At 38.7% G+C, this 12,917-nt stretch overlaps 1 protein-coding gene across 1 annotated transcript in view; it reads left to right on the forward strand.

Moving 5' to 3' along the window:
* GRIP1 (glutamate receptor interacting protein 1) overlaps nucleotides 1-12,917 on the forward strand; it is a gene marked incomplete at both ends in the record, with an annotated part of 216,222 nt that overhangs the window by 170,797 nt on the left and 32,508 nt on the right. Inside the window, 5 exons of the mRNA XM_084282261.1 lie at nucleotides 762-931; nucleotides 4,987-5,142; nucleotides 5,853-6,008; nucleotides 11,178-11,364; nucleotides 12,165-12,310. Coding sequence (XP_084138387.1) covers nucleotides 762-931; nucleotides 4,987-5,142; nucleotides 5,853-6,008; nucleotides 11,178-11,364; nucleotides 12,165-12,310 — 815 coding nt within the window. The remainder of the gene's footprint in view (nucleotides 1-761; nucleotides 932-4,986; nucleotides 5,143-5,852; nucleotides 6,009-11,177; nucleotides 11,365-12,164; nucleotides 12,311-12,917) is intronic.

The raw sequence follows: 12,917 nt of genomic DNA on the forward strand, positions 1-12,917 counted from the left end.
TGGTGCTTTAGGTAGCACCCACTTGTAGCAGTGAGTCTACAGCTCCTCTGTGGGCTTTTCCCTACAGTAGAAACTTTGAGAGTGACGGCCATTGATCCAGGGGTGTTCTCCAGTTCAATGGTGCAGGATGCTTTAATTTTCTCCCTCTGTTTTTTTCCCATTTCACAGGGGGTAACCAATTAAAGGAGCTGTCCACTTGACTGGTACGTCGGGATGCTGACTGCTGTGTTTGCATTTCTCAACTCATCCAGTAGCCAGTCTCTTGAGTGCAGCAAGATTTAGCAGATAGCCCCCTCCCCACCCCACTCCTCAAGTCACCATGCTAGCCCTGGTTTCATTATTTGTTTGATTACTGCATAATTTCATCATCATTTACAGCTTTTGTACTAATTAATGTTTGAACTATAACTCAAAAAATGATGAACTGGGTGCTTGTGTGAGGGATATGTGACCAAGTTATTTGAGTCTCCTTAAGCTCTTCTCATTTTATTCTGCTGCCATTCACACATATTTTAGTAGTCAGCTACCCCATTCCAGTTCTGTGAGTTATGTCTCGGCATATACTGTATTAACTGAATTGTTTTTAAGGTTCGTACTAATAGATATAAAGTCTGACCAGTGACAATGCCTACAAAACACAAATCTCTCTCGAAAAAGAAAGAACACGCTCATAGTTGTCATGGCCAGTTTGAAGGCAGTAAAACTCATTTTCCCAGCAGAAAACATACCTGATCATACGGAGTTTTTCCCCTTTTGTGTAGATGTGGCGCATTGCATGTAGGAGACCATATTCTGTCCATCGACGGCACCAGCATGGAGTACTGTACGCTGGCAGAAGCAACGCAGTTTCTTGCTAACGCAGCAGATAATGTCAAGCTTGAGATCCTCCCTCACCACCAGACACGGCTAGCACTGAAAGGCCCAGAGCACGGTAAGAGGATCTGTGGCACCTAATACTGCTTTATTTTCCTGTCTTTGACTTTTCCTGCTCTTGCTGAATGGCCAAGAAAGCTATGATGGCAGTTATGCCTGTAAATGTTGTTTCAGCTCCCCAGGTTATGCTTCCACAGATTCTGAGCAGCTCTGTGTTTTCTCAGCCTTAATGCACCCTCTGAGATTCCTACAGGTAGAGAGGGAAATATTTTACTGAGAAATGGCTCTGCACACTTGTAAATGTACACAAAGACACCTGTTGACTCTACTGCTGCAATCACTGAGGGGGGCAACTAGGTGATTCAGTAGATGATTCTCTGAGTTGATTCTCCAAATTAGAGCAGGGAGGAAGGGCCACTGATAACTTCTTTTCAGCATACTAACTTCATAGTCTGTTATGACAACTTCAGTAATAGACTTGTTCTCTCTCAAAATGCTTCAGAAATAATTATTTTCTCTTGCATATAGCATTATTACTTATTGCCACAATATTTTAAAAATACTTCTGAGATTGTTTCATGGGTGCATTGGTAGTGCTTATGAAAAAGGATTTGGGAACAGTTACCTAGATGCTAATCCATTTTCACTGTGTCATTTATTTCATACCAAGGTAATGGTTTTCCATTTTCGAGTCAAATATATATAAAATGTAATCATGTTTGAAGATGGAAACCTCCTGTCTTATCTTCTAACTACTTCTGAAAAAGTGACTAATTCACAGTATTCACAAATTCAATCTAAAATACCATGTTAATGGATGTCAAAGAAGTAACAAGGTAGAAAACAGGTACCTGTGTTGCAGCATGAACCAACGGTTGCAATTTCTGAGCCTGTGATATTGTGCCTCTGCCTCCTGTAGACCAAGACAAGATTTCTGAAGCCTAGAAATTTCAGTGATGATAAATGTTCTTGGACATCTGTCTACTACCCAGACTGTTCCTGGAGAAGTAATTCTCTAGTCAGTTTGTCAGAGTGGTGAATATTGAGCTAATGCTGAGGAGACACTAGTTTTGTCCTAGATCAAGGGTGTAAAAAAGTAACCCCTCTGATACCATTTTATTACATTATTCAGTTGCACATCCTTCCCCTTTTTACTTAAGCTGTTCAGAGGGGTAAGGGAACAGGGAGTGGGACTGCAGAAACAGAATGAATTGTAGAGCAAATTTTGAAATATAATTCCATCTATTTCAGTTGTAACAGTATGCTACAAGCAGATCCCTCATTTTTATAACAAATATATCATATTTTTTTTGGCTATTTAAATAACCTTTGAAGAGTGTTTCTTTGGGGAAGATCAGTACCAGGGCCAAATAATAATAAAATTATTAAAATAAAACAAATTGATGCTGTTAATGTGCTAGTCACCTTCAACTAGTGTAGATGCTTTGATAAGCAATGCTCTTGCCATGCCAAGCTTGGGAACTGGCCATTAAAAAAGCATATCAAGGGGCTCTGCAAAAACTACATAAGCACATCTTTTGGGGAGAAATCTCCCTAAGGTAATAAAGTTGCTTTCTTAAATAAGCCAGAATAACTAGAATGTTTACAGCCCTTCCCAGCCCCTCACTAGGTGGTGCAGCTCCAATATCACAACCAATTCAAGATGTAACATGCTTTATGGAAGCAAGTATCCTTTTGGAAACAACCTTCCATCAGGTGTAGTATGGCCTAGATGCTGCAGAATTTGAAAAGCTCCCTTTATGTGTCTGGGATAAGCTGAGTCATTAAGGCTGTATCTGTTGAGCTCAGATATTGGTCTTCTGGGAACGTGATAGGAATTTAAAATGGGCAGGAAAGTCAGTATATAAAATAAATTGAAATTTTAGCCCTAAAATAAAATGGAGAACACTATAAAAGATCAGTGTTTTTTTTTCTTTTTTTTTTTTTTTCTTTCTTTTTTTCCTTTTTGCTGTGCTGCTAATATTCATTTCTCTTGCTGCCCCATTAGTTTTATGCTGGCTGTACACAACCCTGGGTTGGAATAGCTCAAATTACCAGTAAATTACTACTGTTACACACGATAGGATTTCCTTTTACAGAACTTTTGTTGAGCTGGGATTATCTTTCAACAAGCTGAGCAAACTGAATTTGTGTACCTTCCTACTTTCTAGGACACTTTTATCCCTACTCTCTGTATGAAAATAAAACATGAAAAAAAAATCAGAAATTACCAGATGATTTCCTGCTGGAAGCGGTCTTTTTAATCAAACAAGGCTCACAGCAACTTGAAAATAATGAAAATCCACCAGGCCACATTGTTCTCACCACATTTTAATTTTTACACCATAGTTGAAGTCCAGAAATGTTGCTATCTGTGTGCATTAATCAAAGAGACAATTTCATTTGAGAAGATATGGTAAGCCTGTTAGATACATAGTACTATATCAGGCTACTGCTACTGTTCCTGGGATTTTTCTTGTTTGACATTAGAGATTTTCTAAAGCCTATGAGGTGGCCAGTAGTGGTGTTGGGTCTCGAGTGCTGCTGCCTGGTGCTGGCATCGTGTGCTTCCCTTCCTGGGAGCCACCCTTACCTCATTTGTTATCTGTTGAGGAAAATGAGTATATAAAAAAATATATTTTGGTGCATGCACATAATCAGAGCTGCTCCTGGATGGCAAGGGCAGGGGGTGCCCTCAGGGAGGGACACAGGCCCAGGGCACCCCAAGATGGGGCTGGGCCTGGTTGTGCCAATGGCCCCAGAACCCCAACCACTCCATGAAGCCACAAGGATGGGTTAGGCCTCTGTACACTCCCTTCCCTCATGTACTCTTCATTGTCACATCACAAGGTTTTTAGTCAGAGAAGGGTTAATACATTCTGACAACCAATCATTGCTCCTGTAATATGAAATGAAACAAAACTATAGCTTTTTTTTCTGGCACTTCATGGTGCTTTCTGCAGTGGCTTCCACTTTCCCCTTACTCCGTCTCATGCAATAAGATGCGAACACAAATTGGGCCCCACCTATACTGACAGACTTTATGCTGCTGCTGAATTTCGTCATGGGCTCAGTATGTGTATGCAGCCCTTATAGGTGATACAGCTCATGGGCCGAATACAGCAACTTACGTTTCACAGTATGGGTGTACCCTGCAGTTTTTTGAAGACAAAAAATCAGTGAACAGTTTAGAATTTGCAGTCCTCCTTTACAGTTCAGCAAAGACACAGCTGTGCTGAGTTAATGATGACCAGACTTTTTAGTGAAGGGCGGCTTGGGTAGTTTTCCTTTAATATTTGACACATCAGCTGAAATGCTTCCCGTTCTCTTGGTAAATGCTAGCCTTCACCTTTGGCCTATGCTGGACTCTCCATAATTGGAATCAGCAATCAAATCTGGTCCCAGATTTTATCTGGAAGAGGCTATTTTGAAGTTTCAAAGACTGAGAACTTAAAAATCGCACATCTAAATAACAAGAGCCCTAGATTTTTGCTTTATTTATTAATCAGGTTTCAGGATAGAATTTTTGTGCTGTGGCCCAGGAGGTAGTTTGTGGCACAGAATAGCAAAATGCCAACAATATATGCTGCCAAAATTAAAATGTCAATGCAGTAAATTGAAATGACCAGCATGTAAACATCGCCATTTTAGGCACCACGATATATAGTATCAGATTTTATTTCTTAATGTTAATGAATGCAAAATGCAAGCAGAAAGTTTAACTAATCTTCAGTTAATGGTCATATATAATACCTTCTTAATATTTTCTAAAAAAAAAAGAAAAAGAAAAAGAAAAAAAAAAGTTTGCAGTCTTAGCTCCTAAAGCAAAAAAGAAATTTCAAATAGATTCAGTACTAATCTTTTAAAAATAATACAAGAAACTAAACAGACAAATCAGAAGCATTTATTCTGATAAGAAATATATTTTTTGTTCCCAAGTTAGCACCCCCTAGTAAGAAGAGAAGACCAGATTATTTATTATTTCATTTATTTTGTTTTCTGTTTGTTTTAATTTGAGGACTTTTTGTTTGTTTGTTTATACAATTCAGTTACCTTTCCCTCTTCTCTGGTCCTTTTGTTTTCTGATTTTCTGTCATCTCTTCATGTGGGCAGTGAAGGTTCAAAGAAGCAACAGGCAACTTACCTGGGATTCGTGTGCCAACAGCCACAGCAACCTCCCCACCTACCACCATTATAACACATACCACCCTGACCATTGCAGGATGCCAGCCTTGAAATTCCAGAAAACGTCTCCTCAAAAAAGCCTTCGTAATGTTCCATGCTTTTTCCTGCTGACATATTCTCTCCTCCTTCTTCCTCTTCTTCCCTTCCCTCTTCTTTCACTCATAGTTTTCTCATTTCAGGCACTAAAACCTTTTCAGTTTTATGGATGCTACACTTTTTCATAGCCATGCCAAGGTTATTTCTGACATTTTATGCCTTTTCTTTACTATAACAAGGCAGCCTTTGTAGACAGGAAAAGGCTTGAGAACTCTGGATGAACCTGATTGTTTTTTTTTGTTTGTTTGTTTTGCTTTGTTTTGTTTTTCATATGAGTAGACCATAAGATTTGTGTAGTATATATAAAATACAATCTTTGAATGCAAAGCATAGCCTACAAATCTTTTGTCAGAAATTACCTACTACAAAAAGGCATTTCTAAACTCAGTGTAAATAGATATATTGGTCTGTATTGATTCATGAATGTGTTAAAAAAATAATTTAACATACTTCTCCTAAAGTGAGATGTCTATTACGAATGTAATTTTTGTTTCTACAAGATCTTTGTTAGCTCCCAGCAGATATTTTCATGACATGCTGGCTGTACTTCTATCCAGGGTCACCTATGTGGTTTAATGTTTTTGTTATCAGAAATGCACAAACCATTCCTGTGCATCATACACATGGTTTAATTCATTGATGAGTTATAGGCATGTGCTGCACTGAGTGCTGTTTGCCAAGTGTTTGATTTCTTACAGCAGCTTTGGTGTCTTCATCCTTCTCTCCTACCTCCATGAGTGCATACAGCCTGAGTTCCCTGAACATGGGGACCTTACCTCGCAGCCTCTACTCCACCAGCCCGCGTGGGACAATGATGAGGCGGAGGATGAAAAAGAAGGACTTCAAAAGCTCCTGTAGGTGGTAACAGCAATTGCTCAAAATGTGCAATGAATGGGTGGAGGAGGGGGAAGATACAGAAAAAAGAAAAAGGTACAAGGTACCTTATACTAGGTAGAAGGGAAAACAATTGGCATTTCTATTAGATGTGGGGAAACAGCAGCATATTAATATTTATCCAATGCTAAAAGGAGATAAGCAGAGGCCATATGGCTGAACTCTTTCATCTGAAATATATAAAGCAGTATTTTCTTCAGACAATCCTGCATTGGTTTGTCATACCATTATAGAAGTGATTTTCAAATTCCTTTTCAGACTCTTCCCATTTTCATTGGGGAATAAAATTCATAGCTGAATAGTCAAACACAGATTGCTGGTAAGCTCAACTATCCCATTACAGAAAGAGAAGAACTTGCTGTTATATTTTACAGGTAGTTTTGATGTTAACACCTACACCACAGCCTGTACAATCATTTTTGTGAGAAAGAGTGAAAAATAATGATGAACACTAAATAGCCTTGTTTCTGGCCATTCTCTTGGATTCAAAGCATGAATTTCCCATGAGCCAGTAATTTCCCAAGCCAGGCTGGATATATTTCAGTCTGTTCCACTTGGTATCTTGCAAAGTATTCACTGGGCCGATAAAAGTACGGCTGTATCAGTGCAATGTTTCCTAGACTCCACGTAAGGGCCATCCCTCCTTCTGGCTTGTCTGTCAACCCGTGATCCTCAGGGCCAGCATCAGCTCAGTTCTTTCAGAGCACAGAAGTACAAAATGCAAAAATCTGCTACAGCTAATAATGCTCACAGGTTCAGTTTGGAAAAATGAGCTGCTGCCCCATATTCAAGATTTCCCATGGTCGTAGCAAAATCTGGGCAAAACAGCAGCCTCCAACCAAGCCCAGTCACTATGGAGTTGAGAAGAAACATTTGAGAGAGGAACTGAGGTCTTGCTTTCTTGCAGAGTTTTTTTTTGTTGCTTGCTTGCTCTTATTTCTTTTATAAAGCAAATATTTTTACATAACTTTGCCTGTAAGTACATTTTTTTAATTTTTAATCTGATCAGCCATTTATCACTACTCATGAAACATTAGCTTCTAATGCATTCGTTGGGGTCATGGGGAGATAGTGTGCCCATCCGTGATATGGTATCAGTAGGGATCCAGCTCTTATTTGTCCTCACATGCACATGAGAAAAAGTAGTAATTTTGCACTAATGCTAATTGCTTTAAATAGTAATATAATGCTGGATGCAACTTACAGTTCTTAACTTCTGCTGTATTGTAGCAGTTCTACACAGCAAAGAACTGATAACCCTGAAAGCAATTTTACTATGATTATGGATCTTGGAGACAGTTGTTACTTCTGTTGTTGATATTTCAGATAGTTTTCACTCAAGGAGGCCTTAACCTGCAATGTGTTTTCCTGCAAAGTCTCAAAGCAAGGCCAGTGACATTAGATTCAGTGGGACAGTCACAAAAGCACTGCAGCCCACCTCAAAGATGAGAATCTGCTATGATTAAGCAAATCTCTGGCTAGGAGATACTAGGATGAGGCTTTGTTGTGGGGTAGTTTATTCTGCATTTGCCTTATTGTGAGGTCTGGATATACAGCATTACAAAGTGTGTGGAACTGGCTCCATTACTGGGGGTGGGATGGGGTGGGCAGAGTCTGTTTTCGCTATGAGCAGTGACTCCATCAGCAACCCTGAATCAGAGCTAGCTTTAGAGGAACTAACAGGCCACCCAGGCTTGCTTGCCCTTTCTGTGAGCTTGCTTTTCAGCACACGCAGAGTTCCTTCCTGCTATTGCTAGACTTCTACCTGTACTTGTGACTGCAATAACAGCCAGTTTAAGAGAACCACACTGGACTGAATGTGCTACAAGTGCTACATGATAGAGAAAGACTGGTCCTGTACCCTTCCACCTCCTATCAACAAGACTTGGAAAACTTTGCCCTCTCCCTCTGTGGGAGACTCGTGAGAACCAGGTAGCACTGACTGCTGTCCTTTTCATAGAAAAGGAATAGCAAGTTCTCTTCATTTCAGTGATCCTTTTTTTTTTTTAATCCTTCAAGGGTTTGTTTGTGTGTTGTTTTTTTTTTTAAATGTAACAATAAAATCTTTTGGGATATCATTTGGCAAGAAAAGGATGTATTGACAAAGGGTGCTATAAAGTTTGCATTGCCAATTATTTAGCAAAACTTGCCTACATTAGTGATCATTCCAAAATTTATGATAATGAAGCATAATGGTACAGAGTGCTACAACACTTTTATAGCCAGGAGTTTGCAATTATTGCATTAATTATGCAGATCTTTCCAGACGTGGCTGTAAAAATTGAAAGCATGCTCTGCTGTCACGTGCTTTATTTGTGCCACTTGTTTTCCATCTTTATTCTTCCTCTGCATTTTTTTTTTAATTATGATACTCATTGTGAAAATACTTAGTTTTTTTATTTGGTTAAAGTTTAAATCCTGAAGTATTTTGTAATAGGTTCATAATAGTCCTTGAAATTCAGACATAATTTTATACCAATTTACGTGATAGGTATTCGGGCTGTGTAGAAGTCTTCTCAGCACATCCAAGTTAGCTGCTAGCAGGAGGAGAAGTAAACGTTTTGGGTTTTCCAAGGTTCAGAGAGGAGACTACATACTTAGCTTTGATGACATCTTGTTCTGCTTCTCTTACAGCTGCAGAAATAAAAGTAAAAAGTACATAACCTTCAAATTCAATACTATGATTTACGTAATGAATAGGGTGTAGTAAACTATGCCCCACAATTGTCACTAAGAATTGGAAGCAAAGAAAAAAAGGGTGCTAGGATATGTCCCGTAGCAGCAGCAAACAGGATTCACTGGGGCCATTTACCCATTGATGCGCCCTTTTTAAAACAATGAGAATCCTTGCAAAGGCTGCTTTGTGGTGTCTACAGCTTTAAGTGCATCACACAGCCGAAAAAAATAGGCAGTGTTTCTTGCCACAGTTGTTGAATTATAAATTCCAACAAGTGTGAAGTCATGTCACATTTTATAGAAGCTTGACAGAAAGCTTTTGTTACATGATTCAGAATAGTATTTTCATCTCTGCTCCTTTTGGTCCCCTTTTTGTTTCATTTTCTTTGGGAGTAGGAGGGGTTCCTAATGGTCCTAATGGTTCAAAGTGTCTAAATGGACACTTACAAGTGTCCACATCATGGAAGTATTTGTCAGGGAGAGTTTTAAATCTCATAAATATTAACAATTTCACAATATGAATTAAAATGTTAACTGTCCTAAAAGTTTAAATAAATGTTATGAGACCTTTAGATTCTTGGTAGGGTATTAGAAGAAGAGTAAGAAGCGTACAGCAGAGTAGGAATGGACACAAGCGATAGGAAACAAAGATTCAGCTAACAAGGAATTGTTGTATGATACTAAAGAAAGCGATAGTGGAACTTTTCTGAGCTTGGATGCTCTAAATTTAGAAATTTCTAGAAGGTGGGTTAGGGGATCTATTATTATTAACTTTGAATTATTTGTTTTAGTTATATTTTAGCTGTCACAGTATCGAGGGCTGGAGAAACCTATTTTCTACATGCAGTAAATGCTAAACCTGATCGCCATTTCTGAAAATAGATCATTAGTATTAATATTTGTATTTGGGTATGAGCATATACTACTCAGTACAGATAAAGGAAACAGTAAGAAGGATGCTATTGAACAAAAGAAATAAGAGTATTCTTACAAAGGAAAATGAAAATAAGACATGAGAATTCACAGTAATTTAGTAAGGAAAAGAGAATTGGTTTCAGAGTCAAATGTATTACTGAAAGTAGCTTTTCTGGGAGAAAACAGAAACTCATGAGTTTTGACAAATGAGACTTCTGCAACTTTTGGAGTCATCATTGCTGACTGGTGCCACATTAATCACTCTTGATACTGTTTCAGAGCAGGTCTAGTGCTTGTAGCCTCAAAGAAAGGGAAATATTTATAGAACCTCTGACATCTTTGTACAGCTGTGCTAGTATTATCTATAAGGTAAAAGAAAGGACAAATTTTTCTTCATATCTTAAAAAAAAAAAAAAAAAAAAAAAAAAAGAAGAAGAAGAAATTTAAACTATCCTTCAGATAAACCATGACTTTTTATGTAATTCTTGGTAGCTAATGCAGGAAGAAATAGGTCTTGAGGACTTTAGAGGTGCAGAGGTAATAGCATAGGTTTATAATGTGAAAACGTTCAAAATCTTCATCACTAGAGGATTATCATTACAATACCAAAACATTGCTTTACTGATCTGAACAAATACTGAAAAAAAAGTCTAACTTTCTGTGTATGATGTAATGAAAGACAGTAGTCTGTCGCTGGGAGAGTTCAAGCAATAGTTCAAATTACTTTTAGGAAGAGGTCAAAAAAAACCACAAAGGTTTCTTTCATAGATAATTGCATTGAATCTCAATATTGTTTTCATTCTGATTTGTTCTGTAACCCATCCTATTCAGAATGAGAATAGAGGGAGGGAGTAGAGCAGGAATCTTGGAAATGCAGAAGAAGCTGCCAGGGTTTTTCAGAAAATGGTTCGCCAGTTCCTTTGAGAGACTCCATGGAAATTATTTTTTCTCACAATCTCTTTAGAGTTGCTGATTGCTAGGACAGAGATGCTAGTTCAACTTACATTACCCAGTTAGCCTGACATATTGCTGATGTGTAGTAAACATGTGCAAGTTGATATAAGAAAAAGGCATCCCTATTTCTTGCAAGCAAGCCTGGAGCGTGTGCTTTGTTGCTAAGAACAATACATTGCTGTGAGATGTTCAGAAGTGCTCCTGGGAATCAGCCTGAATAACAGCTGGGGTCGTGCTTCTAAATCCCTTAGCTACTGTGAAAACTCTGCCCATCCATGCCTCAAACTTAATGCAAACAGAATTCAGGGATGTTTGGAGGTTTTTGGGGTGGGGGTATCAAACAAATGTATTTTGCTCAATACGTGAACTATCTTTCTGCGTTATAACCTATAACCAGATTCTCTATTCTCTTATATGTCATAACTGTTTATACATCATTTATAAACTTCAGCCTAAATTGAATTTTAAAGGGCTGTTTTGTTGACTAGTTTTATTGTACAGATCAATTTTCTCAAAGAGCAATGAAATTTCTGCTGTCCGTGGATGAACGAATGTCTTTATTCCTGGTCTGCTCTGTTTTATAGTGTCTTTAGCCTCTAGCACTGTTGGTTTGGCGGGGCAGGTCGTCCACACAGAGACCACGGAAGTAGTGCTGACAGCTGACCCCATAGTAGGGTTTGGGATACAGCTCCAGGGTAGCGTGTTTGCTACCGAGACCTTGTCTTCTCCACCCCTCATTTCCTATATTGAGTCTGACAGTCCAGCAGAAAGGTGAGGTTCTTCCAGATGACTGCTAAGTACATTTTGATGAGCATTCCTTGGGGTAGTTTGGGCTTGTTGCTTTTGATTTGTGCTAAACTGCAGGGCGTTGCTCAATGGAAGCGTGTCAAGTAACAAACTGTCTGTTCTGACAATGGTACTTCATATGCTTGGTCAGCTATAAGAAGAATGACAAGCATCAATGCTTTCATCATCCAGAGTCCTCCAGCGGGAGACTAGAAGCTATATTCATTCAAAAACAAAAACAAACAAACAAAAATCAAGAACATTGCTGAAGTCAAAGCAGTAATAATTCATCATGCCATGGGGGGAAATCATATCGCATTCTTTAATGTTTTGGTACAGAACAAAAACTGGAGAAATACCAGAATCGTGACTGGGAGGAGCTGGTTTACTATTTGTTTCATCTCAACATTACAATTGCATTGTTATACTTCTGTATGTTTTTAGTCATGGCATGAGTTCATACAGAGCAGCAGTAGTTGCACAGGCAGCTTCTAGATGCCATTGTAGTGCTGCAACACCTGTAGCCTGGGGTGAGAGGTGATGTCCATGGGTGGAGTGGTGGCATGAAGGCTATGCCCCCTTCATGGGTCCTGGCACCCATGCTGGCAGTGCTGATAGTGTTGGGGTGCAAAGGGGCAGCAGCAATTTGGGTTGTCCTCAGGTGCCTTTGGAGATGCTCTTGCACTTCTCCTTTGAGGTTAGGTTGCGTGTGTCTTTTATTATTAATATTACTGGTTCTGATAACATGCACGTCTGATGATGTTTTTCTATGATTGTGTGCCAAGGTGTGGGGTCCTGCAAATAGGAGACAGAGTAGTGGCAATAAATGGTATCCCAACAGAAGACAGCACATTTGATGAGGCCAATCAACTGCTCAGAGACTCCTCTATCACCAACAAGGTCACCTTGGAAATAGAATTTGATGTTGCAGGTATGAATGTACTGTTATTCTGTCTTGTAAGAAAAGCAAAGGAATAAATCCTAAGGATATTGCAAGTGTTAGGTATCAAAGGTGGGGACATTCTTCTCAAATACACCATTCAGTTTTCATGTGAGCTGCTTGAAACATGTGTCTTTTTGTGCAGCTTTCTCATTCCACTTAGCCCTGCAGCATGTTTCAGAACACAAATAGAAAAGACAAGTCCTTAGAAATATCTGGTGACAGTCCTTCCTCTAAGTTATTTCCAGACAAATTTCTGCCCTGAGATAGAAATACTCTGATGAGTCAAGACAAATCCTCCACAGGACAGCTAATGAAATGTGTTACTAGACAAAAAAGTGTTATAAAAGGATGGGTAAGCAGAAAAGTCTGGAGAGTTTAACTCAGCACTATCTTTAAAAAAAAAAAAAAAAAAGAATTAGAAATTGAATTAGTAAAAATCAGAAAAGTCATTGTTAATGTTGTTGGTGAGCCTTTATCATTACTAATACATTTCCTTTCTTCCATAATGTGTTTAAGCATACAGAATACATCTATATAATCATAAATTGTGTAAAACAAACACGTACACCTCATGTATGTGCATTACTCCACTAAG

The sequence above is a fragment of the Netta rufina genome (genome assembly GCF_964035555.1).
Source record: "Netta rufina genome assembly, chromosome: 1".
Taxonomy (NCBI): domain Eukaryota; kingdom Metazoa; phylum Chordata; class Aves; order Anseriformes; family Anatidae; genus Netta; species Netta rufina.